Source organism: Colossoma macropomum, unplaced genomic scaffold (genome assembly GCF_904425465.1).
Source record: "Colossoma macropomum unplaced genomic scaffold, Colossoma_macropomum, whole genome shotgun sequence".
In the NCBI taxonomy this organism is placed as follows: domain Eukaryota; kingdom Metazoa; phylum Chordata; class Actinopteri; order Characiformes; family Serrasalmidae; genus Colossoma; species Colossoma macropomum.
In genome coordinates, this window is record NW_023494808.1 from 5,922,292 (window position 1) to 5,949,790 (window position 27,499).

A 27,499-nucleotide genomic window follows, 5' to 3' on the forward strand; every position below is an offset into this window, starting at 1 on the left:
ATGATGCAGCAAGTAATGTACCTAACATTAGCTCAGCTGTGGGTTAGCAAACTGTCGCTACAGTTGCTGCTGTGAAGCAAAACAGCTGCTATCACAAACATTCTCAAACAGAACAATACTGACTTACTGATTCTGTGAAACAGCAAAATGTTACCCGCCTGTCCAGGAGGAGCAGCCTCCTCATCCGTTTTCAAGCATTTAAGCTCTCAGTGAAGCTGAAGTCAGCTTTGTTTTCACCAGCTTCTTGTTTGAATCTTCCTGTTCCACCTTAAGAGGTGCAGCAGTTAAGACTACATTCGGGCGCCTCAGCTTCTTGGTCGAATTTTCCCGTTCCACCTTAAGTGATTCACGCACAATGCTGTCACTGTTTGGGGTAGGCAAAACAAAACGTGGGGAGGGCTGGACCGGCTACAGGCTATTAAAACAAAAAACAGAGAAACTCTTTACATAGAAAACAGCAGTTTTCTGCTATATTCATGTTTAAAATGTCATATATATCATCTTTAACTTTTAACGTACGTTAACGTAAAGAGGTTTTATTCTCAGTAATCTTGGAGCTTTTCTATTGGTCCATTCATCATGAAATGCTCATGCAATGTTCACAAGCAGCTGCTGAGCTCAGAAGATGAATAAAAATGAAGATGCAGGTTTGTTTTGGACAGCGATGATACACTTTAATGAGCCTCAGGAGAATCACCATCAACCAACCAAATAAACTGATCCTCTCTCTCTCTCTCTGGATCTCTCTCTCTCTCTCTCTCTCTCTCTCTCAGGTTTAATATGGACATCAGGCACATTAAGATCACTCTGGCTGAAGGTCTCTACAGGATCAATGATAAGAAAGCCTTCAAAGGGCTCATAGTGAGTAACACTGTTCTCTCCACGTTCTCGCTCTGACACGCCTGACTGAACCCATCAGCTCATTAAGGCCTTCCTGAGGTTCAAAGGGTTTTACAGCAGGAACCAAGACTTCTGAGTCTCGATCTTCTCAAGACTGATTTCCTTGATTGTGGTCTTTTTGGTATTTTTATGTTGCTCTTTTTCGTCCTGCTGTTTAGATCTAATTATTTTTGATCTTGGTCTTATGGATCTTGTTTTTAATTATTGTAATATTGATTTTGCCACATTTAATCTTGTTTCTTTTTTATCTTGTTTTTGTTCATCTTGATGTTTTTAAGTTTTTAAGTCAGGGTCTTTTTGAGCTTGTTTTTCTTGCTTTTGATCTTTATTTCTCTCTCTCGTTCTCCTTCTCTCAGGACCTGGTTCAGTACTATCAGGAGAACACTCTGAAGGAGTGTTTTAAAGACGTAGATACTCGCCTCCAAATCCCCTTCAAACAGCCGGAGCAGAGCGGGTCCTCTTACACACACCAACCTACCAGAGGTAACACGCATCTCTTACATATACATATACACTGTAAAAACGCTGTAAAAACAAAACAGTGAAGTATTCAGAGCTTAAATATTTACGAGGATTATGTTCTGATCTATTTGAGCCTAAGACATTAATAGAGATAGTAATAAGTAATAAAATAGTAATAAACTAGTAATAAAAATCATAATAAAATAAATAAAATAGTAATAAAATAGTAATAAAAATCATCATTTATAGGGTAGTTTCTATTAGGAGGAGTCTGTCCCAAACCCTAACCCCTAAATTTACACTAATAAAAATAATTTACATTCATAAACAATTACATTTGTGTTGTTTTTTTAAATATCTTTGCAAGTTGAAAGATTTAGATTTGTCCTTGGCTTCATTTTTAAATACAAAAAAAAGCTGTTCCACGTTTTCTTTTCACTACTGAAACACAGAGTTTTAGCCAATGGGCGGAGCTTTATTTTAGCCACACCCCTGCATTTTAGAGCAGGAAGTGAGGCTGCATCCCTGTCCCTCATGGCCACATGGTGAGCAGTTAGATCCCATTGTTTTGTAAATGTGTCCCAAAGTCTGAAAATCAGTGTGGAACATTAAGAATCATTAAGTTCAGCACTTTTTAGTGTTTTAACGTAAAATATGATGATTTTCTGTGTGAACAGCTGTTCAAAGCTGTGTTTACTGGTCATGAACTGGCTGAGTTTTTGAGCTCAAAATGAGCTAAAATTAATTGTCACTACCGAACAGTCACTACTCAAACATCTGGTAAAGTTTGGGTAGAGTTATGATTGTTTCAGTAGTGACAAAGTGGAATGATCAGTCATTAGTTTTAATAAAATAAACATAATTAAGGTTTAGAGTCACTCAGAGCAAAAGGATTTCAGTCTAAATCCATACATACACACACAACCTCTCCTCGTGGCTGTCCAGTTATATATATATATATATATATATATTATATATATATATATATATATATAAAAAATTTTATCTAACCATAATTTAATATTTACAGTACTGGTAATATTTACAGGTTTTACTTCATGGCTGTAAAGATACTATGTATCATTAGAACAGATGCAAGTAAACATAAACTCTGTAAAATTTCTCAACTACTCTAAAAACTGGTTTATATCTCGTGAGCAAGTTTGAAGTACAAAGGTTGGTTTAGACGCGAATTAATTTAACAAATTCTGTCATCAGCAGCGCCTGATTTTACATAAAGCCTGGATGATAATACTGCATTTCCTCCAGGAGAGAAATGGTTAAACACAAACATTGACATTTGTATTAATGTTATTTTAGATTTATTCATAGTGCCCAATTTAATATCTCGTTAAATATATGTATATATATATCGTCACTGTCCAAAGAAAAACAGGTGTTTCCCTTTTTTTCATTTGGTCATCCTAGCACAACAGACGTCCTTTACATTGTGTTAAATTTTCATGACGAATGGACCAACAGAAATGCTCCAAAATTGCTGGGAATAGAATTCCTTTACATTAACTTACACTAAAAGCAAAGAGTGTTTTTGCCCTCTACTGTAAAGTTACTCTATTGGACATATTTGTTTTATATATGTATATGTGTATCGCTACTGTAGGAACCAAACCTCATATCTGCAAAAACTTTACAGGAGAAAAAAAAACGTATTTATAATTTATATAATCTATAAATCTATACACAATGAGCAACAGGCATTTTTTCAAATGATGTCAAAAACTAAAAAACAACAAAGGTCTGGGTATGTGTAGGTTTCAGTTTCAGCTAAATCTCTGCACTGTGTGTGTGTGTGTGTGTGTGTGTGTGTGTGTAGGTGTGAGTGAGCGCTACTTTGGTACGGCTAAAGTCCGGTATGATTTCTCTGCGCGGGACCGTACTGAGCTCTCTCTGAGAGAAGGAGACACTGTGAAAATCATCTCAAAGAAAGCACACAACGGCTGGTGGAAAGGAGAGGTGTACGGCAGGGTAAGACACACATATGTGTTATTGGTTTTGTCAGGATATGTATGTATATATGTGTATAACTTATATATGTGTCTACTTATATCTTTAAGTAGCTATTTGTCATCATAAAGTGGTGTCTTAGTAGTTAGAGCTGTTGGTGACTGATCAGCGTTGTGGAGTCTGCTAAGTTGCCACTGTTGGGCGTTGATTAAGGCACTTAACCCTCTCTGTGCTCTGTCATTTTGTACTGTGCATGTATAATCACAATACATATTATAATGTCTGATCTGTATTATATACAAGTACTTACATGTAATAATAATGATATATTACATATGAGTACTTACGTTTAATAACAATATGTTCCATATTTATTATACATATACACCGATTAGGCATAACATAATGACCATTTTATCAGCTCCACTTACTATATAGGTGCACTTTGTAGTTCCACAGTTACAGACTGTAGTCCATCTGTTTCTCTGATACTTTGTTAACCTGTTCTTCAGTGGTCAGGACCCCCATGGACCCTCACAGAGCAGGTACTATTTGGGTGATGGGTCATTCACAGCACTGCAGTAACACTGACGTGGTGGTGGTGTGTTGGTGTGTGTTATGCTGGTACGAGTGGATCAGACACAGCAGTGCTGCTGGAGTTTTTAAACACTGTGTCCACTCACTGTCCACTCTATTAGACACCCCTACCTTGTCGGTCCACCTTGTAGATGTAAAGTCAGAGACGATAGCTCATCTGCTGCTGCACAGTTTGTGTTGGTCATCCTCTAGTCCTTCATCAGTGGTCACAGGACGCTGCCCACAGGACGCTGTTGGCTGGATGTTTTTGGTTGGTGGACTATTCTCAGTCCAGCAGTGACACTGAGGTGTTTAAACACTCCAGCAGCACTGCTGTGTCTGATCCACTCAGACCAGCGCAACACACACTAACACACCACCACCACGTCAGTGTTACTGCAGTGCTGAGAATGATCCACCACCCAAACAGTACCTGCTCTGTGAGGGTCCATGGGGGTCCTGACCACTGAAGAACAGGGTAAAAGGGGGCTAACAAAGTATGCAGAGAAACAGATGGACTACAGTCTGTAACTGTAGAACTACAAAGGGCACCTGTATAGTAAGTTTCCCAGACAGGGGTTAAGCCTAGTTGTATTATTATATATGTTATTTTTTTCTTTAAATGGAGAATCTCCATTAAAAAAGTCCGGTTTAGTCCAGGAAACATGTCCTGTATGTAAAATTAATTTTCTAAGCCTAATCCTAACCTTGACATTAACCCAAGGAATCAAAGGAAGCAAATAAACAGTTTCGCCTATTGCAGAAAAAAAAAACAGGTCTGGGCGATTTGTTGTTAGTCCTGTAGTTTAGTCCTGTTTTTGTTCTGAAACTATAGAAAAACAAACCAAAATATCAGACACACCCATGAAAGTAATCAATAATCTTTTAGATTTTTCCGTTCTCCTGTTTACTGTGTTTTTATTTGTTTGGTTATTTGTTTCTCTGTAGGTGGGGCTCTTTCCTGCTAACTACGTGGAGGAGGAACATTCAGACTACTGCTGATTCACTGATTCATTCACACACACACTGACTCTTTGAATCTCTCAGTCCTGACTCCAGCTGTGTGGAAGGCTGAACACTGCTGACTCTGATTCACTGAGTCATTTACACACCGAACCTTTCGGCTCCGATTCCAACTCTGTAGAACAGCAACATTCCAAATATTGCTGACTCACTGACTCACTGTGAGTCATTCACAAGCTGAGTGATTCTTCAAATCTCTCTGTTCTGACTCTTTGAATCATATTTACTTGTTGTTATTTGCAATGTATTTCATGTAAATTGCCCTTCCCAGTCTACGCTCTCAAAATGAGAATACAGTGAATATAATGTTTTATAAGAACACATCAAAGCGATTCTTATACATGCAATTGACTCACAATTGACTCCTCGACTCATAATGAACTGTAACAGTGAAATCTCTTCAGAACTGTTTCTCGGTTCTGCTCTCTGTTATGAAAGAAGAACGTGAGAAGAACGCAACCCAAACAGTCTATAAAAAGAATGAATATATAAAACTATGAATCATATGAATCGATGTGTAAAAAGAATAAAAAAGGAATCACTTTTATTTTGGTTTATTCCACGTTTCGAAATATAGACATTTTTCAGGACATTTTGGCCAAAGGCTCTCAAAAACATACCACAATGCACTTCATCTGACAATTAACCAAACATTTTGCAACCATGGCAGCACGGACAAGCCCACCCAAATAAAAACTGTTGATTTGATGCTTTGGTAGATCTGTAGAACAGTATGAGCTCAAAAATTCACACTTACAATCAAAGCTTTCTTTGCAAAGATTCACTGAGTCGTTCAGAGAGTCACTTCTGGTACGTTTTTCACTGACTGAGTTAATCAATCACTGTTTTGGGCACTTAGATTGATTATGATTGTAAGACGAGGGGTATTTAATTGTAAGTAGTGGGGAATAGAAAGGGTGGGGGTCTTAGAGGATCAAGCCTCAGAGCTTCTGAAGTATGTAATGCCTTGCCTGAATTTGTGTGACACTGTCTGTAACTTTGATTCAATAAAATTCAACTGTGGTGACTGAAACCACAACATGATAACATGCAGCCGACCAATCATTACACAAGTATTTACACGGTAATGTCACTTGTGTTTGTATAGAGATGCCTGCAGACTGCACAAACTCACAGAACACCACATGAAATACTGATGCTCGCTGGCCATTTCATTAGAAACGCCTTCATTACAGCTCCACTATGTAGGTGTACGGTCACAGACTGTAGTCCATCTGTTGTTGCACAGTTTACCCTCTACCCCAAATGGCCAATGAGTATTTCACAAGGTGTCTCCATTGGTCTGTACAGCCCCTGTATAGATCATTCTGCCAAAGTGGCTCGAAGTCATAGTTAAAAACACATTTGGGACTTTTAACTGACCTGAACTTTAGACCAAAATCCTTTTGCTTTGAGTGACCTTATAACTTAATTATGCTTATTTTATTAAAACCAATGATAGAACATCCCAAAACAATCATAACTCTACCCAAACGTTTCAGTAGTGACTGTTTCGGGGACAATTTTAGCTCATTTTGGGCTCAAAAACACATCCAGTACACGACCAGGAAACACAGGTTTGAACAGCTGTTCACATTGAAAATTAGCAGATTTTTCATTAAACACTAAAACTACTAAATTGCAGAAAATCTGTTTTGGTAAAGACAAAATGTTCCACACTGATTTTCAGACTTTGGGACACATTTAATTCAAAACAATGGGATCTAACTGGGCGGCACAGTGGTGCAGTGGGTAGCGCTGTTGCCTCACAGCAAGAATGGCCTGGGTTCGATTCCCAGCCAGGCGGCCAGGGTCGTTTCTGTGTGGAGTTTGCCTGTTCTCCCTGTGTCTGCGTGGGTTTCCTCTGGGTACTCCGGTTTCCTCCCACAGTCCAAAAACATGCAGTCAGGCTGATTGGACAGGCTGAATTGCCCCTAGGTGTGAATGTGTATGTCTGTCTGTCTGCCCTGCGATGGACTGGCGACCTGTCCAGGGTGTATCCTGCCTTCCGCCCAATGACAGCTGGGATAGTTTCCAGCACCCCACCGTGACCCAGAAGGAAAGGCGGTTTAGATGATGGATGGGATCTAACTGCTCACTATGTGGCCATGGGGGACAGGGATGCAGCCTCACTTTCTGCTCTAAAATGCAGGGGTGGGGCTAAAATGAGGCCCCGCCCACATAATAAAACTCTTTGTTTCGGTAGTGACATGAAAGTGAGAGACAGCATTTTTTTTATTCAAAAACTAAACTCATGATCAATCTTTCAACTTCACATCAAACAACAGAAATCAGAAAACGTATTGTGGTCTTTCAGATTGTTTATGGAAATAATGGATTCACATCAAAAGAAACAACAACAACAAAAAAACGATATTAAAAAACAAACAAACAAAAATGTAAGTATTATCTTCTCAAGTGTGAATCTAGAGGTTAGGGTTTGGGACACACAACTCCCAAAAGAAAGCACCCTATAAATGATGAGTTTGTATATATTCAGCTTATTACTGTCTCTATTAATATCTCTATTATTTTACCAAATTTGTTCGAACTGCAGTTCCACAGTAAAAACTATTAAATTTAAACTTTTAAATCCTTCATTCACTTCTATTATAAGTGGATTTTAAGTCAACAGGTTTTCTGTTTGTGCAGCGACTGCAAACTACAGATACAGCACATTAACAAAAGGCTGAAAAAACACTGAAGTATTTCTTTCAGCATATTTTAATCTGTGGGCTGAACTTTTCAAACTTTTTTAAAACTTTTTGCATAATTAAATAATAATTTTCTTAGTTCTTTGAATTTTACCTTCAGACATCAATAAACAAATTCAATGGCTTAATGTATATAAATATCTTTTATTTCCAAATATCAAAAAAATTCAACTGAACAAATATTTCCTGGCTTTAGCGATGATCTATCTAATAGACAATACCCATTTTTCTGGTAATATGTGGTTGACAATGTTTCTGTGAATGGGATCAGTTGTGTACAGACTTAAGGGGGGCGGGGGGGGTGGGGGGGTCAGGGTCTGGGGTGCATGATTTCTCTCAGTTCTGCCCTCTACTGGTAATAAAGCTCAAGATTCATCCCATCATGGATCTCATCTGATGAAAAGAAATCAAGGAGAACACACGTACACATATTGGACTAAAACACAAATTCTTGATTATTTTTACAAACTTCAGCAAAAATGGTGAGACAGTTTTGGATACGCAAATAGAAACAGTGATCTGTGAATTATATAAATCTGTATGTACACAAACGTACTGAGATGTTCAAGGTTTTACCTGATCAATGTAATTGTTTTTTTAAATATACACTCATTCTGAAATTGATGTCTGCGAAAGTCCAAAATTTGAAGAGAAGGAATTTAAAACCTTTATGAGCAAGGATAGGTTGAGACCACTTTGGCCAAAAATCCAACAGCTGAAGAATAATATTCCTCAATGAGGAATGGGTCTGCATTACCTCTACCATGTATAATATCATTTAAATTCATTGAATAAGATTAAGGGAATCTGGAAAAACCTGTGTGTAAAAAGGACAAGGCTGAAATCCGTAACTGAATGTCTGTGACCTGCATTAAAAACCTGCATGTTTCTGTGATCGAGATCACCCACACGTTCTCGGGAATACTTTGACAAACCGTTGTCGTCAAAAACTGTCCATCGATTCCACAAATGCAGGTTAAGACTGTATTCTGCACATTGGAAGTTGTATTTCAACAATGTCCAGAAACGCCGCCGACTTCTCTGGGCTCGAACTCATCTGAAATGGACTGATGCTCAGTGGTCTTTCAGATAATTTATAAGAATAATGGACGTTGTGTTTTCTGGGCCAAAGAAGAAAAGGACTATGCAGATTGTTACCAGCGTAACAAGTTCAAAATCCAGGGTCTGTCATGGGGGGTTTATTGGGTAACCTGCATCTGTGGAAGCACCGTTAACGCTGAAAGATATATATTTTGGAGCAACATACGCCACCTTCTCTATGTAATTTTTGGACATGCGTTTTTAACATGACAACACCAAGATCCCGCAAGATTGCACAGCTGAAAATGGAAGAAAGGCAACAAATTCCACTTTCAAAACTGGATCGGTTTGTGTGTTCAGTCCCCAAACGTTTAGTAAGTGCTGGTAAAAAGGCGACGTTACAGCGGCAAACATGCTTTTGTCCCATCTTTTGTTGCAAGCATCATATTTGGAACAAGCAAATATTTACCAAAAAAAAAAATCATAATGTAAAAATTTTAAATTGTTGCCAATATCGATTTGAAGGGGCTAAAAATTAGACAATATCAGCTAATATAATTTCATATTTGAAGTTTATATTTTAATATTATACTGTAATATTTTTAGTTGAACAGAGCAGAAACTCAATCTTAAATAGTATCAAACTTGTAGGACTGGTGGGTTGGGACTACCCAGAATACTTTGTGGTTTTGTTTTCTGCTAGTTTTTCATCAGTTGTTTGTGTTTTGTGTTGTCGTCTCTTGTTCTAAAGGATACAGTCTCCCAGTGTTACATGATCCTTGAATATGGTGTACCTGCGAGAGAGAAACGGAGGAAAAATGAGGTTAAATAGTTACAAATCTGAGGAAATCTGTAGACATCAGTGACAGTACTGCATAATAATGTGGAAGTAGATCATCTACTCCTCCAAAGTCCAGCAATTCATACAGTAAACGCCTTTATAGGATGTATAATGATGTAAGATATAATCCAGCAAAATGATGAGTTTGTTGAGGGCTACTGTTTTACAGCCAGCATCAATTATGAATCAATAAAGCCTGAAAATGGCAGAACGTCATCACAGCAGTGCTGAAACAGCAGCAGACCTTTACGTGGTGGTGCAAGACTAAATAGAGTGATAAGTGGGCTTGATCTGCTGTGTTAGTCTATTACGCCATCTAGTGTTGATTTTAAAATATCACATTGTCACGGTAAATGCTTCTTTAGAGGTAGGCAAAAATATAATACTGCGACACTTCAAGACATTTTCACGATATTGTTTTTTTCAGACATCTGATCAGTTGGAACAGAAAAAAAAAAGTATTGCAATCTTTTAAAAAAGTACTATTAAAAACTGTAAACACAGTGATTTTTATTCAATATTTGGCACTAAATCCAGTTAAACAGGACGAATTTTGCTCTTTTTATGATGAATCATGCAGTCAGTCAGTGTTTACAAGCACTGATGATACACACAATATGCTCAGAAATGCATCATTTATTGTGACATAATTCATCATGATAACAATATATATTGTCATATCGCCCAGTTCTGTGTTTCTTACAATATAATAGTCTAATATAGACATTCTCAGACCATATTAAGTAAGTTCTGGACCTTGTTTACTGCCTATTTGTATTTTTTTTCTGCTCTAGCATCCCTGAATTAGTTCATAAAAAACTTCATAATAAGGGTGTGCATGGGTATGTATTCGGTTAACCGCTCCATGTGCCAGAATTCTAATACTAAATGTGTTAACACAACTGTAAAGTATGCTAGTTTTGCTTGTATTCATGATTATGTTATGAAATTCCACCTATTTTTCAAATTTTCTAGTCGTTCAGAGTGGTTTGGTGTGAAAATGTCTATATCTGTGTTGTAGTCATGGCGACCCCTGGTTCCTATCACCACCACTGTAAAGACATCTGAACCATTTCAAAACCAAACCACTCTGAATCTCACACACTCAGTTATCAAGGAATTTTGTGGAAAGCTGGTGGAATTATTATTTAATAATAGAAATAATGACGCAGATTTACTTTGCTCATGAAAAAAACAGTCTCACCATTTCTTGAGGACAATTTTGTCCCATCGAGTGCCGGTCTGAGCAGCAATCAGCTTCTTCAGATCTCCGATAGTGTCCTCAGAGCTGCACACAGACTGTTAAGGCCATGTATTTTCACACAGGACACAAAGACAACCTTAGTAAGAGCTGTGTGTACGTTCTCTGTGAGAACAACGATACAGCAGAACAACATACTGCAACATACACCTCTGACGTTTTCTCCTCACTCTGTCGTCAGAGTTTTGCCCGTATTAGGAACTCCAAGGTTCTAAGCTGGTTCTTACGGTGGCCGACAAGACCCTATTAATAGCACAATTAAAACACTGTAAACTCATAATCGCCCTGCAAACACAGAGAACACTTTCATCAACGTGACGACACCTGAACTGCATTTCGCAAACGCACTGCAAATTAAAGAAAACATACAACTTCGAAACGCTGCCAAACCAGTCACAACACAGTGGAGGTGAAGTGTTTCTGGAAGACTCAAAGGGCTCAAAGTGGATGGAATATCTACGATGGAAAATCCCTGACAGAAGATCAAACCACCGACACTCAGACTCTCACATCCACAGTTCATGGTTAACCTGGCTAGTTTTCAGTCCGACTGTCGCAGCTGTACTGTGGTTGTTAACCTGGTGTTACTAGTTAAACGTTTACAGTGACTCTACAGCTGATTCCCATTACGATACAGTGGTGTCAGTAATCCGCCCATGCGAAAGTTGACTCACTTTCACCGGTGAATGTTTGGGCTGTATAGAATTTAAGTCTGAGTGGCTCCGCCCTCTCCGAGTGTCCTCCAGAAACACCTCCGCTGTGTTGTGACTGACTTATCAGCGTTTCTGAAGTTGTATGTGTTTCTGTATTTCCAGTGTGTTTCTGAAAGGTAGCGTCGGTGCCGTCATTCTTAGGAAAGAGCTTTCTGAGTTTACAGAGCGTCTAAACCAATTTGCAGCGTGTTTGTAAAAAGCAGTGCCCATGTTTGCAGTTTGCTGGGTCTTCTCAGCCACCGTAGGTTCTCTCTATGGGGAAAAACGAAAGGCCTTTTCAGAAAATCAACCCAACGACGTCCTGCGCTGAACAACAACGGCACGACACGCGTCGCTGTATAGACACTCTTCATCCAAACGTCACTGGAATCTCTGATTACTGAGCGCGGTAAAGAGCTGAACCCTCTCATGGTGCGGCGCCTTATCAGGGTGAGGAGGCTTGAATGCGCCAGAGAAGCAGTGAGCTATACTTGCAGAAGAGTCTTAGCCGAGGTGCCAGACTGAACCCACTCTTAAAAATATGGTTCCTCAAGGGTTCTTTAGTAAAGAAAATGGTTCTATATAGAACCACGAACACTCTGCATGATGAAAGCGTTCTCTGCATCGTGATCAGGTTCTTCAGATTGATGGAAAATGTGCCGTAGATGGTTCTGTGTAGAACCTTTTCAAAAAGGGGTTCTATGTAGCACCCGAAAGAGATCTACTATTGTTACAAGATTGACGTGATAACAGTAGAAGAACCCTTTTGTGTTCCAAAAAGGTTCCATACAGAGCCATCTACGGCACATTGTTAAGATCGCTTTCATGACGCATGGAATCCTTTAATCATGCAAAGGGTTCTTTGAGCGTTCATGGTTAGTTAGTTTAGTTTATGACAGTTTAGTTCGTTATTTATTCTGTATGTTTTCAGTTTAGTTTATTTTCACTGTATGTAAAGTGTTCATCAGCATGCTTGACTGGAATTGTATGGACTTTTCAGCCTTGCTAACTTACGCAGGGCAATATAAGCGCAATACTAGTAAAGGCGTCCGTATCACGCAGCCGTAATTTAAACTAGTAATTCTTTAAAACAAATAAATAACATTTGATTAATCGTCACGGCCAGAGCTGCTAAAACGCTTCATGTTTGAGTGAAGAATATGTATATCAATACAAAAGAGATTCACAGGGCTGCGGTCTGGTCTGAAAGATGGTCAGGATGACCGCGGTGATGATTCCAGAAGTGACCAGTGAGCTGAAGGTTTTTTAAAGGATACTTGCACTTGACCCGGACTTTCTTGCCCAGTCGGTCGTTACACACCACTTCAATCATCTCTGCACTTCTGACCTGCAAAACAGTAAAGAGACATTATTAACAACCGATGCTAACGGAATACGAGAGTTCATGAATATGTGGAAAGGCGGACCGTAAAAGTGGTTTGGTGTGAAACGCTCTGTTCTAGATAAACTTACCGAGTCAGAACTGATCACAGTGGTGGTGATAGGAACCAGACGTCCACCTCTAAAAGCTCCCTCACAGAAAGTTACTACATGAAATGGTTATGAATTCACTGCCTGAAGTCTGAGACAGTGAAATTTATTTTTTATTATTTCTGATTCTCCACTATTTTCCATCATCAACATTCCATATAAACTCAGAAGACTCGTGTAGGTTCACTGGTGGTTCTGGATAGTAAATAAAATGTCTATATTTGTGTTGTAGTCATGGCGACCCCTGGTTCCTATCACCACCACTGTGAAGACATCTGAACCATTTCACACCAAACCACTCTGAATCACTCTGTTTACATCTCAATCACTGGATTTATATAGAAATTTTGAAAAATAAAAAATTGGTGGAGTTCCCCTTTGAGTGTTGGTTGCAACTACAATCAATTTTCATTCCATATTTTCTTTCTCTTTTTAGCAGTTATATTAGCAGATCCCTAGACGGTTTAAGATCGGATTTCTGTTGAGGCCAGTGTCTGATTAACCTGTACTTGTTAAGAAAGTCTTAAACGGGAATTCCACCAATATTTCAAAACTTCTGCACAGTTCAGTGTTTTAGATCTAAACAGTCTTTCAGAGTGGTTTGGTGTGAAATGACTGTAAACACTTTATAAACCACCAGTGAACCTACACGAGTCTTCTGAGTTTATATGGAATGTTGATGATGGAAAATAGTGGAAAATCTGAAATAATAAGTTTTCTTTGGGGACTATTTTGCCTCACAGCGCCCTGCATGTATCCCTCCACCATGAATGGCGTTTAGGTTCTCTAAACTATCATAAAACAGTGTCTCAGTCATCAGGCAGTGAATTCATAACCATTTCATGTAGGAACTTTCTGTGAGGGAGCTTTTAGAGGTGGACGTCTGGTTCCTATCACCACCACTGTGAACAGTTCTGACTCGGTTAGTTTCTCTAGAACGGAGCGTTTCACACCAAACCGCTCTGAATGACTCTGTTTACATCTTAACCACTTAATTATGCCGATATTTTGAAAATTCGGAGGAATTCCCCTTGAATACTTAAGCGTATGAACGGTTTGCTACATCAGCAGCATGGGATTATAAAGGTTATAACGCTTCATAAAACGGTATGTACACGGTGCGCGCTCACCCCCGCAGGCCTGCATTAATGCGGATATAAATATCTATGCAGAAATGCGCTTAAATAAAGATTTATACTGTGATTTTTACCAAATCCGCTGTTTTTCCCGAGAAAACAAAACCTCCTCCTCCGCGAAGACAACGAGGACCGTCTTCAGAGAAACACGCCGAGGGCGACAACCAATCAGACGCGCGAGAAGCCTTGATTGACGTGAGAGAGTGACCAATGACATAAGAGATCCGCGGAAAATAGGGCGGGACCGACCGTCGACTGTGAATGTCGTAGGCGGAAGTGTCATAAGAGCACGACGTAAATAATAAACTTAAAACGCGAACTAGTTAAAATACGATACTGAAGTTTTTCTTCCCTTCCCTTTTGATGAAACGTTTATCTTCTTTTAACTCATTTATAATATCATGGACATTTGTATTATTAATAACTTCTTCAGTCATGCACATTCAATGTTTTTTGTGACTTTTAATGCGCCCTATTTATGTATTTATTTACAAATGAAAACTCGCTTATCTTTTTTAAATTTTGCATCCACTGGGAAATTACACCTCCTATTTTATGAATTGATTGAGAAAATCCTCCTCTTTTAATTAATTCATTTCTTTTACTTGATTCTTTATACAGGTGCAGTTTTTTAAATAGTGTTCACGTCGTTTAGTGCGTCTGTTTTGTTTATTTAGATATTTAGATCTTTTTATTTTATTTTATTTTTTATTTTTATTTTATCTTATTTTTTTATTTTATTTTTTAATTTATTTTATTTTATCTTATTTATTATTTTATTTTATCTTATTTTATTTTATCTTACTTTATTTCATTTTATCTCATTTTATTTTATTTAATTTTATTATTTTATTTGATTTTTTTATTTTCTTATTTTATTTTATTTTTTTATTTTATTTTATTTATTTTATTTTGCCCCGCCCCCTGTCGGATTGAGGTGGGACTGCAGTGAGCAGCAGCGCTGTAGTTGCCGCTACCCCGCCCGTGTCTCTGTAGTTTTAGTTGTCTGATCATGTCTGACGATGATAAACTGCCGTCTGGGTGGGAGAAGCGCATGAGCCGGAGTTCAGGTACCCTGAGTTCTGCATGAACGAGCCGAGCGGCCCTTCGTTCTAGTAGGAAAGAGCGAATTCCCGCGTTGGTTCTAAGCTAAGCGAACGTAGGTTAGCATTAGCCCGCGGCTCCATTCAGCAGCAGTGCGTTAGCATTAGCCAGCACCTCCATTCAGCAGCAGTGCGTTAGCCCGCGGCTCCATTTAGCAGCAGTGCGTTAGCATTAGCCCGCGGCTCCGTTCATGTCTTTAAAGACTCTTTAGGTGTTCGGTTCTCTGGTTCTGTGTTCTCTAATAGTCAGAGTGTTTATATCCAGAACGCGGACCGTGAAAATGTACATTAACACAGTTTATCAGGTCAGTAAAACGGCCCTGTGCGGGTTCAGCAACGCTACAGGCTGGAGCAGCGAGTCGGACTGGGTTAATATTCCTAATATTCCTCCTCAGTTTAACTCTGTGTCTTTGAGAAGAAGAAGCTCTTACACTGTGTTAGTGAAAAACAGCTGCCCTAACGTGCAGCTTTACTGCTGGAAAAAAAGAGAGAGTTCCTCAGGGGTTGTTTTGGTGAAGGTAAAGGTTCTGTATAGAATCCTTTGCATCCTTAAATGGTTCTGTGCATGGTTATACAAGCAGTGTAAAAACAGAACCCTTTTTGGTGCTATGTAGAACCACATACAACACATCTCCCTCAGTCTGGCGAATCGTTTTACCATAGAAAAACACTTCAGCATGAAATGGTTCCAGAGAGAACCATTTGCTTTACTAAAGAACCCTTGCAGAGCCATCCTTTTTAAATAGTATATGAAGGACCATTTCATGCTTACATGGTTCTTTGCATGGTGAAATGGTTCTTCAGTTTGATGGAGAATGTGTTGTATGTGGTTCTACATAGACTTTTTTTTTGTTGTTTTTTTTTTTGTTTTTTTTTAAAGGTTCTCTATAGGACCGAAATGATGTTCTATTGTTGCAAGCTTGACAAAGTAACAATGATGCAACCCTTTTTGGTGCTACATAGAACCATTTACAACACGTTATCCAAGCTGAAGAACTGTTTCACCATGCAGAGAACCCTTTAAGCATGCAAATGGGTTGCAGAGGTTCGTGGTTCTACGTAGAACGATTGTTGTTACTAAGGGACCATCCTTTTGTAAGAACCCTGATATCGCAGTCTTATATCGTGATTTCAATGTAAAAACTGTTGATCGTTCAGCCCTTGGTTGGAGTCAGAGCTGTTCACAGTGGTGGTGATAGGAACCAGACGTCCACCTCTAAAAGCTCCCTCACAGAAAGTTCCTACAGTAAATGGTTATGAATTCACTGCCTGATGACTGAGACACTGTTTTATGATAGTTTAGAGAACTTAAACTCCATTCATGGTGGAGGGATACATGCAGGGCGCTGTGAGGCAAAATAGTCCCCAAAGAAAACTGATTATTTCTGGTTCACTGTTGTTTCACCATCATTAATATTCTATTCAAAAGCCCAGAAGACTCGTGTAGGTTCACTGGTGATACAGCGAAGTCTTTAAAAGGCTGTGCGCGGTTTGTTCTGTTAACTCTTTTCTTGGTTTGTTTTTAAAAAAACGAATGACTCTCTCTCTCGCTCTTCCTCGCTCTCTCTCTGTTTCTCACTCTCTCCTCGCTCTTGCGCTCTCTCTTTCTGTTTCTCTCTCCTTCTCTCTCTCTCGCTCTGTCTCTCGCTCTGTTTCTCACCCTCTTTCTCTCTGTTTCTCGCTCTCGCGCTCTCTCTGTTTCTCTCTCGCTCTCTCTCTCTGTTTCACCCTCTCGCTCGCTCTCTCTCTCTGTTTCTCGCTCTCCCTGTTTCTTTCTCGCTCTCTGTTTCTCGCTCTCTCTCTCTGTTTCTCTCTTGCTCTCTGTTTCTCGCTTTCTCTCTCTCTGTTTCTCTCTATTTCTCTCGCGCTCTCTGTCTCTCTCTGTTTCTCTCTCTCTCTCTGTTTCTCTCTGTCTCTCTCTCTGTTTCTCTCGCTCTCTGTTTCTCTCGCTCTCTGTTTCTCTCTCTCTGTCTCTCTCTCTCTGTTTCTCACTCTCTCTGTTTCTCTCTGTTTCTCTGTCTCTCTCTCTCTGTTTCTCTCGCTCTCTGTTTCTCTCGCTCTCTCTCTCTCTCTCTCTCTCTCTCTCTCTCTCTCTCAGGCAGGGTTTACTACTTCAACCACATCACCAACGCGAGTCAGTGGGAGCGGCCGACGGGCGCGGGCGATGGAGCGGGTGCCGTGGACAAGGTGCGCTGCTCCCACCTGCTGGTCAAACACAACCAGTCCCGCAGACCGTCGTCCTGGAGAGAAGAGAACATCACCCGCAGCAAAGAGGAGGCTCTGCAGCTCATACAGAGTGAGAGAACGGGATTGTGTGGGTTAAACTGGGCGAACATTGCAGAACTTAGTCACCCTGAAATCAGAACGGACCTTTTTAACCTGTTAGTTTGTGTATTTTGGTCATTTTAAGCACAATTCATGGTGTCGTATCATTCAAAAGACAAAATTCTCATTATTTTTCATATCTCTGATCAAAGTGTAGTGAGTTTTTCTGCTCCTAAATGCCGTCTGACGTTTAATGGTGTCACTGTGTTTCAGCGGCTGTGAAAAAATGATGCTCACCAATAATATCTTAGCATGTTTTCCCTCCCACTCCCACCACCGTGAACAATCATCAAGCAAAACACCCATTTTATCCATTTTATCAGTTCCACTTACTATATAGGTGCACTTTGTAGTTCTACAATTCATTCTCAGCACTGCAGTAACACTGACGTGGTGGTGGTGTGTTAGTGTGTGTTGTGCTGGTCTGAGTGGATCAGACACAGTAGTGCTGCTGGAGTTTTTAAACACCTCAGTGTCACTGCTGGACTGAGAATAGTCCACCAACCAAAAATATCCAGCCAACAGCGTCCTGTGGGCAGCGTCCTGTGAGCACTGATGAAGGACTAGAGGATGACCAACACAAACTGTGCAGCAGCAGATGAGCTATCGTCTCTGACTTTACATCTACAAGGTGGACTGACAAGGTAGGAGTGTCTAATAGAGTGGACAGTGAGTGGACACAGTGTCTAAAAACTCCAGCAGCACTGCTGTGTCTGATCCACTCGTACCAGCACAACACACACTAACACACCACCACCACGTCAGTTTTACTGCAGTGCTGAGAATGATCCACCACCCAAATAGTACCTGCTCTGTGAGGGTCCATGGGGGTCCTGACCACTGAGGAACAGGGTAAAAGGGGGCTAACAAAGTATCAGAGAAACAGATGGACTACAGTCTGTAACTGTAGAACTACAAAGTGCACCTGTATAGTAAGTGGAGCTGATAAAATGGACAATGAGCGTAGAAACAAGGATCATAATGTTATGCCTGATTGGTAGCAGCCAGAACAACAGCAACAGAATACAGTATTTGGTAGATACAGTATTCCAGCAGAAGAATAAAACCTGTCCATAATTATTTCCCACTTGATTGTGCTGTTTTATCTTTATTCAACTGCAGACAGTTTATCCAGTTAGTGAAGGGGGCCATAGTTGTTTGGGGGGGAGGGCCAAGCAGATCTGATTATCATCTGCTTAGCTGTAGTGAGATGTAATACATAATCTTGTAGTATTTGGCCAAGAGGCAGCATGTACAAATTAAATAAGAGTGGCCCTAGAATTGGACCCTGGGGGACACCACAAGCCACAGGCACTCTCTCAGAAACATGATTTTCTATTTCCGCAAAGTAGGTCCTTCCTTGCAGGTATGAAGTGAACCATTTTAGGACAGTTCCTGAGAGACCAACCCACTTCTCAAGTCTATCTGTGAGAGTTTTATGGTCAGTGGAATCAAAGAAGCATTGGCGATCTAAAGACAAGCTTGACCCTACTTTACTGGTTCACATTGACTTTAAATAATCTTAAAAGGTCTCTAAAATGTAGAATACCTCGTGCAGCAGAGGTGAAGTTGTAAAATTACCCTGCATGCACATTGCTGCTTAGGTAGCCTTCGACTGGTCACTAGGGGGCACTTTAAAGCAGGCCGTCAGCCAGTTTGGTTGAATTGTGTGGTTAAACAGACTACATATTTAAAAGCATGGGAGCTAGAATTGCTTACTGCTTAGCGAGCGTATATCTGAATGTGGATATCAAAATTAAAATAACATCCATTTTATTTAACTTCTCAGCATTTTTTAAATCCAGTTTTTATTCCCTCTGCCCAGAAATGCTTAGTAGGCCAAATTGTTTTGCTTGCTTGGTTAATTTGATCACGAGTGACCTGCGTCCATCTTAGAAAAGCAGATTCTATAGTGTTTTTATCATCCATTAAACTAAACAGTCAAGCTCAGTTCAGAATGAGGCTATGCTAAGCTATCACATCACTAAACACATTTTGTTTCAGATACATTGAACTTAATACGTTTTTAAATATAACTCCAATGTCTATATATACAGTTTGTGTGCCCCTGATCAAATGGCATGTAGTTTTTCTAGGTGTAAGCAAGTTAACAAATCCTCTTCTGCTCATTTTTACGTGTTTTGCTAAATTTAACAAATTGGAAAAACATAAAATGTGGTCTGTGCAAAAGTTATGGCACATTTTGTACTGTTTGTCTTTTGTCCAACATGTTAAGCTCAGTAAATAAACAGAAATTGTGCACTAAAATTTGCAGAACAATGCCATATTGAGGTGTGTTCCCTGTAGAGGTTGTGCTAACTTGTTTCGACTTACCATGTAATTTGACTAGGGGTGCACAAACTTTTTCCATATGTTGATGTGACTTTGTGACTATAGCCCTAAAGTTTTCTTGAAACCAAGAAGTAGCCGAACCACGTGTTTCTGTGTTCTATGGTAAGACACTCGGATAATTTATAATGAAAATCTGAAAAATAATATGACTCAATCTACGCTGTTGTTTCTGGCACGTGCAGGCCAGTTAATACTTCTGTTCTCTTTAGTCTTAGTGTAAATAAACTCCTTAAGAAAGAAACAGTGGAAAAAATCGGACAGTTAAGTAAAAATAAATGAATAAAGTGATGTCATAATTGGCTGCCATCGTTAAAAGTAGATGATGCCATAATGAGCTGCCATGAGGGGGGGTGATGTCATAATGGGCTACCATCAGCAAAAATAGATGTCATAAGCAACTGCCAATGAGTGGAAAAAGATGGTGTCATAGTGGACTACCACTGTGGGGGCAATGTCATAATGGACTACCACTGGGGGAAAAGATGATGTCATAGTGGACTACCACTGTGGGGACAGTGTCATAATGGACTACCACTGGGGGAAAAGATGATGTCATAGTGGACTACCACTGTGGGGACAGTGTCATAATGGACTACCACTGGGGGAAAAGATGATGTCATAGTGGACTACCACTGTGGGGACAGTGTCATAATGGACTACCATTGGGGGAAAAGATGATGTCATAGTGGACTACCATGATGATGTCATAGTGGACTACCATTGCGGGGGATGGTGATGTCATAGTGGACTACCACTGGGGGGGAAAAGATGGTGTCATAGTTGATTACCGTTGGGGGGATGATGATGTCTTATTGGGCTACTGTTGGGGGGGGGGCAATTATGTCATAGTTGGCTACAATTGGGGGGGAGGAAGATGTTGTCATAGTGGTCTACCATTAGGGGGGAATATGATGTCAAAATAGCCATGGGGGGGGGGTGATGTCATAAAGGGTTGCTATCAGTTATATTAGTTACTTTGCATTTAAACTTAAGACGAGTTAAAAGGTGCTTTTGAGAACTCGTGATTGAGCTCTTTATATGTTTTTGTGTTTTGTAGAGTATATAGAACAGATAAAGTCTGGTGATGAAGATTTTGAGACGTTGGCCTCTCGGTTCAGCGACTGCAGCTCAGCGCGGAACGGAGGAGACCTAGGCATGTTCGGCAGAGGTAAAACTCATACAGTCACACTACAGTACGTATGTATATGTTCTGTATTCTTTACTGAGAACATTTCTGAGGGTGTAACGCTTTGAGTGCAGTACTGAAAAACTGGGTGTGAGAAACGTGAGCTGTGAAACTGCTTTTGTCAGCGATCAACCCTGGCATCTGGGTGCAGCCTGCCAGAGTACAGTGGGCGGGGGTGTTTTGGGGCTTATGCTATGGACACACTTTTTTCTGAAGAGCTTATAAATTCTAGCGGCTGTGATTTTTTTGGGTTTATTTTGTTAGGCTCAGAGTTAGAGCTTTGTGGAGTCAAGAACATTTTAACAGTAAATGTCCAAAATTTAATTGAATCCTGATCTCGGAATTTAAAATCACATCACACCTGAAAATATCTTTAGTTTTATGTCATTATACTCATATATCACATAGGATCTGAGTAACTCCACTGATTTGTTCAGAATCTCTGTATAATTTGGTGGCCAAGATGTAAACAGAGTGATTCAGAGTGGTTTGGTGTGAAATGGTTCAGATGTCTTTACAGTGGTGGTGATAGGAACCAGGGGTCGCCATGACTACAACACAAATATAGAAATTTTATTTACTATCCAGAACCACCAGTGAACCTACACAAGTCTTCTGGGTTTATATGGAATGTCGATGATGGAAAATCTGAAATAATACGTTTTCTTCCGGTGCCACTGCTCGCTGTGCAAACCTCACCCTCACAACCTGACCCCACTGATGCTGCTGCTGCTGCTGCATGAACTAAACTAATCAAATTAATCATTGGCTCCACCTGTTTTCCCCGTTTTTATACTACAGTACTTTATACTAACAATGTTTACTATCCGGTGTCGACCAGAGGAGGATGGGTTCCCTTTCTGAGTCTTGGTTCCTCTCAAGGTTTCTTCCTGTTTCTCTTAGGGAGTTTTTCCTTGCCACTGTCGCCTCTGTTGACGCTCATGGGGGCTCAGACCCAGATTTCTTTCTGTAATGCTGATTTCCTTGTAAAGCTGCTTTGTGACAACACCTGTTGTAAAAAGCGCTATATAAATAAACTTTACTTGCTTGACTATTTTGCCTTACAACACCCTGCATGTATCCCTCCACCATGAATGGAGTTTTAAAATATGTTTTAGGATGAAAATCTTCTTAAAATCTTCATAAAACAGTGTCTCAGTCATCAGGCAGTGAATTCATAACCATGTCATGTAGTAACTTTCTGTGAGGGAGCTTTTAGAGGTGGACGTCTGGTTCCTATCACCACCACTGTGAACAGTTCTGACTCGGTAAGTTTCTCTAGAAAGGAGTGTTTCACACCAAACCACTCTGTTTACATCTTAACCACTTAAACATGGACAGTACCTAGATTTTATTAGATTAAATGTTTTCTTTGCAACAGGTCAGATGCAGAAGCCGTTCGAGGAAGCCTCCTTTGCGCTGAAAATCGGAGAAATGAGCGGCCCCGTGTTTACCGACTCCGGCGTCCACATCATCCTCCGCACAGGATAACTCACCAAGCATGCACACTCTCTCGCTCTTTCCCTCCCTTTATTCATCCATCCATCTCTCCCTCCTTCTCCTTAATGTAGGATTGTTTTCTGAACTTATTCTCAAACTCAAACATACATACAATAATGGTTCTTTTCCTGAAATGCCTCTAAATGATGTTACCTGACATTTTGAGCCTTTTTTTATGGTAGCAAGCCGCATAGACCAAACTGTTTGGATACCTGCATTCAAGTTAATGGTTTAAAAAAAAAAACGCTCATACCAAGCGCTGGTTGGATGATGTTTGTTTTTTTTTTGTTTTGTTTTTTTTTAATAAAATGTACTGCATCTTTCTCTTCATTATGATAGCTAGTTCACGTTCAGTGTCAGAAATTACAGCTGCAATGACATCATCCACCAGCGCCTTAGCGCCTCAGCGCCTTTTTCTTCCAGCTATGTCATGATATTATTCCTCTGTACCATTAACCTCATCGTTACAACGTCAAAATTACATCAAATGATAAATAACGACCAATAAAGACATAAAAATGACAAATAAATACAGGTTTGATTTGTGAATTGCCTTGTACTAATATAAAACCCTGCATGCAAGAAATGGAATCTGTGCTAGTTGAAATATTCCCTTGTGCCCCCAGACTTGCACTGAAATGCACTGAAAGTCATTTAATAGCAAGTGCTTACAATTTGTCTTAAACTAGATGGATTTATATTGAAATCTAAAGGCTGAAGTTTTCTTGAAACCAGGAGGTAACCTCAGTTATATGACTCAAACTATGCTATTGTTTCTGGTACGTGAAGGCCAATCGATACTTTTCTTCACTTTCATCTTAATCTGCGTGAAGATATGCCTATAAAAGCCGTTGCAGATTTCAAAGAAAAGTGTTTGTGACAGTTTTTGATCAAAACTTTATTGTTTTTCACAGATCTTATTAAAAGTGTTTTGTTCCATGATTTATAATGGTGCATAGGCCAGTAACCATGCTAGTGAGCACAGGGCTGATAGAAAATGCACAGACTGGCGTTTTACGTCCTCAGGACGTGATGTAGAGCACACAAGTCAGGGCGTAGAATGCTTGAGACACTGGATGCGAGGACTGCACACAGACTGGACCACGGAGCAAGATACAGACTGGCCAAACCGTACTGGAGCTGCAGTGCCTGGAGAAGGGAAAGAGAAAACACCCACTGCATACATGGAGGACCAAAAGACAATCGTAGACTTTTTCTTAGGATCTTTCTCAAGAACAAATTTAAGAACCATCTTAGAAAGATATTAGTGACTGAGGCCCGTTCTTATGAACTTCTTAGCATCTTAACCTTTGCAAGTTTTCTGTTAAGGACAAGAGCACACTTTGTAACATGAGGCACAGTGTGATCTGCGTGTGTTTCAGTGTTTCTGATTTATGAATTGGTGTGATTAACCTAAAGTGGAGATGAACTGCAACTTTCATTTACTTAAGTTTTGCGAGAATTTCAGGGCTGATAAATTCTTATCCAAATTTTAGATACAGTTTTTTGGTGTGTACATTTTTTGTGTGTTAATTATAATTTTTTTATTAGATTAAATAAAATGATTAACATGTTTTTAATTAGTTTTTCTTCTATTAAAAAGTAACAGGCAGAGAAAATGGTGAAATATAAGCCAATGTAAAATCGAACGCTCTCTTCCTCATAGTCGTTTTCTCAGGGTTGGCCAGTGGTTATAAAGTATTTGAACTTGAGCACATTCAGAGCTCTTTGAAGGAAGTGTATCAGTTTACCACTGCAGAGTATATCCTGATGCTCAATGTCAAGTGAATCATGACGCTCTTCAATTTCCTGGTATCATACTAACCACGTGTAAAAAAACTGTCTGGACCTCCTGGCTTTTTTCCAAAATCACCTTTGAACAGGACATGAGGGCATAGAAAAGAAAGCTTAAGACCACCACTTTCATTCACTCGCAACTGACCAAGACTAACTGCCTCAGTGCAGTGACTCCACAGACCTCCACTTAGCACAGGTGAGTCTTTGTTTTCTTTAATTGTACTAAATAGATATTTAAAATTGCTGATAATTAACGTTAATAATAATAGTTAAGAAACTGCTGATGGGTGGTGTTTAGATAATACACATTTAAATACATAACTATTTTAGTTTGGAATATATTGATACAATTTATTTATTTCTCCAGGATCAAGACTCCACTATGATGGTGAGGATATTTTTATTCATAATAAGCACTTCTACATTATGACCGTTAGCTGGCCTGACATCTGTGGAAATAAATAAGTGTTATTTTCCGAACATTACACCTTCTTTCTCCTGCTTTCAGCTGCTGTTGACTCTAGTGCTCCCCCTGGTGGTGCAGTCGGCCCCTGTCTCACTGCCTCAGGATTGTGAAGATATTTACAGTAATATCTCTCAGAACACTGGTGTCTACACCATCTACCCAGGAGGACCTGATAAACCAGTGCAGGTTTACTGTGACATGGGCTGTGATGAAGACCGCGGGAGGTGGACAGTGAGTGGCAAAGTTTAATACTGAATTAAAATGAGAAATATTGAGATGTTTCTTGATCCTGCTTCAAAGAACCCTCAGAAATATGTGGGCTCAACTTTTCCCTTCCCCAACTCACCTGCTCCAACTCATGAAGGTCTCCATAATCAGTTGATGAGCTGGGTCAGGTGTCTTGAGGCTGGGAAAAGCTGAAACTTTGTAGGGTCCTCAACAAAACGATTAACAGACACTGGCACCTCGAAAACTTTAACATAAGTACTTTTCTATTTTCTCAGTGCTTCATATGCACTCTCACTCAAGGGCTATGTTTACATGCAAAGATTTTTGCCAATCTGATTAAATTCTTTTCCGATTACAGATTAAAACTGAGGTGTTTACATGCACACTACAAGTTATCTGATCCAAAGTTACAACCCATGCGTGCAGAACCACTTAAAGTAAACTTTGCCATGACAGCGAACATCACGTGAGTCCAGTCAGAGTGAGATGAGCAGCAGTGAGCAGTGCTTGTGTTTTTAATTGCTTTAAAATGATGTCAGACTCAGGAAAACATTATTAACGGATTATTAGGCTGCATGTAAACGTGGCTATTGCTGTCTCTTTTAGGTGATTCAGAGGAGAACGGATGGCAGCGTGAATTTCTACAGATCCTGGGATGAGTACAAGAATGGCTTTGGGAACACAAGTGGTGAATACTGGCTAGGTAAATTGAAACAAACGATGACTGGTGTTGTAGGTGGACTCATAAACAGTTAAAAAAAAAAAACAGGTGGATGATCTGAATTCTGCCTTTACAGAAATATAACTTGGACTGAATACAGATACTTAATTTCTGTATCCTGAATATGTATTCCCAATACTTTTACTCCGTTACCTCCCAATCCTGAAAGCAACTAGATAAGTGTGATGACGGCTGCGAGAGCCGGCAGGAAGGCGGGGCCCAAACACCCAGCAGCGACGAACCTCGGCCAGGACGGCAGGGAGAGAGCCGCGAGTGGGGAGGGGGCGGAGTGCAAAGCCCGAGCTCCGCCGAGTGACCCCAGTGACGTGAGTGGCAGCAGGACGAGAGCTGGCAGCTCGGCTGCCCAGGACAAACGTAAGGTGTAATAAAGTGGCCTCGCTGCGGAACAGGGGGCGGGGCCCGGGCGGCGGAGCTCTCGTGGCTGTCATTGTTGGGGCCCGGGGGGGGGGATGCCCCAATAAGATTTTCAGTTAGTTACTGTAGTATTTTTGCCTTAGTACGCTTTGCATTTTTCATGGCTTCCAGTAAACTTACAGCACACAGAACGCTGAGAATCTTTTATTAACATGCTAGTATATTTACTAGCTATACATTACTGCTGTAGGAAACAATGTGAATGATGTTTTTGATGACAGGTCTGCAGAACATCTTCCTTATTACCTCAAGAGGTAAATATGAGAATTTACATGGAGAATTTTGATAAAGGGAGCGTTTACGCCCATTACACCTCCTTCTTATTGATTCCGAGACATACAGGTACAAGCTGCATGCCTCTGGCTTCATCAACGGAGGAGCAGGTGAGTGAATTAACAGGTCATCATTGGGACCTCATGCAAAGGGTTTTTTGCAGTTACTATAATTGGGTGTCGTTCTAAAGTATCATGCATTGAAAACATAATGCCTTTTCTAGGGGAATCGCTGTTCTATCACAACGACAGGGAGTTTGCAACTTATGACAGGGACACCAATGGCTGCGCAGTCAGCAATTCTGGAGGATACTGGTTCAACAACTGCCTCGTGTCCAACCTCAACGGCCTGTACAAGTGGGGACCTTCAGCTCCACAAAATGCGGCAATCGTTTGGTGCAACGGAAAAGGCTGTAATTACTCTCTCAAGACCGTGGTGATGAAGATTAAATGAGCAGCTTAAGAACATGTCTAATGAGTAGCTTAGGGCTGAAGACATATCATATCAATACTATTACAAGAAATTCTGTTGTCTCCAATATAAACTTCTAATGCAGAGAGAAAAGCTTTTGGGTTTTCTAGATGTGTGGTAGTTACTATATCTATCTATAATCACATCATATTCCAAGGTTACAAATTGAAGCTTTGCATGTATTGCACTGTTTGTTTAAATGTATTGGTGGCTGTTTACAGTTAATGTTTTATTTTAATCTTTGTGTCTATTTTTCTTCTTTAAGAGTTTGAATAAAAAAGCTATAAATAACTTTGCCTATTGACTTATTTATTTGCAATTTATAAAGGCACACAAATTACACACGCAATTAAAAATGTCTATAGAAGTAAGATTAAAGTATATATACAGTTGAGGCCAAGTGTTCACATACATGCGAACTTTGTTCACATTAGATGTCATTTTGAAGCAAATAGTGAGAGACAGATTAATAATAATTAATAATTAACAGCTTTAATTCACAGTATCAGATTTCCAGTGGTTTAAAAGTTTCCATGTCTC

The 27,499-nt window shown here is 39.8% G+C and overlaps 3 protein-coding genes and 1 pseudogene across 4 annotated transcripts in view; 3 read left to right on the top strand and 1 right to left on the bottom strand.

Moving 5' to 3' along the window:
• Positions 1–5,170, top strand: part of LOC118798145 (proto-oncogene vav-like) — a 66,696-nt gene extending 61,526 nt beyond the window's left edge. For both annotated transcript variants that reach the window (XM_036557497.1, XM_036557499.1), the window contains exons 25-28: positions 774–861; positions 1,257–1,383; positions 3,197–3,348; positions 4,852–5,170. In XM_036557497.1, the coding sequence (XP_036413390.1) occupies positions 774–861; positions 1,257–1,383; positions 3,197–3,348; positions 4,852–4,905 (421 nt within the window). In that variant the 3' untranslated portion in view covers positions 4,906–5,170. The remainder of the gene's footprint in view (positions 1–773; positions 862–1,256; positions 1,384–3,196; positions 3,349–4,851) is intronic.
• Positions 5,171–7,764: 2,594 nt separating this feature from the next.
• Positions 7,765–14,306, bottom strand: ubl5 (ubiquitin like 5). The gene is made up of 5 exons (XM_036557816.1): positions 14,177–14,306; positions 12,753–12,823; positions 10,727–10,810; positions 9,438–9,475; positions 7,765–8,033 (listed from the first exon to the last, which is right to left on the bottom strand). Exons 2-5 carry the CDS (start codon positions 12,806–12,808, stop codon positions 7,990–7,992), a joined length of 222 nt encoding a protein of 73 aa, XP_036413709.1. The 5' UTR covers positions 12,809–12,823; positions 14,177–14,306; the 3' UTR covers positions 7,765–7,989.
• A 728-nt stretch (positions 14,307–15,034) lies between these two features.
• pin1 (peptidylprolyl cis/trans isomerase, NIMA-interacting 1) lies at positions 15,035–22,800 on the top strand. The gene is made up of 4 exons (XM_036557780.1): positions 15,035–15,172; positions 17,304–17,501; positions 20,940–21,050; positions 22,450–22,800. Exons 1-4 carry the CDS (start codon positions 15,115–15,117, stop codon positions 22,557–22,559), a joined length of 477 nt encoding a protein of 158 aa, XP_036413673.1. The 5' UTR covers positions 15,035–15,114; the 3' UTR covers positions 22,560–22,800.
• Positions 22,801–24,747: 1,947 nt separating this feature from the next.
• On the top strand, positions 24,748–26,941 carry LOC118797778 (annotated as a pseudogene).
• Positions 26,942–27,499: the final 558 nt, after the last annotated feature.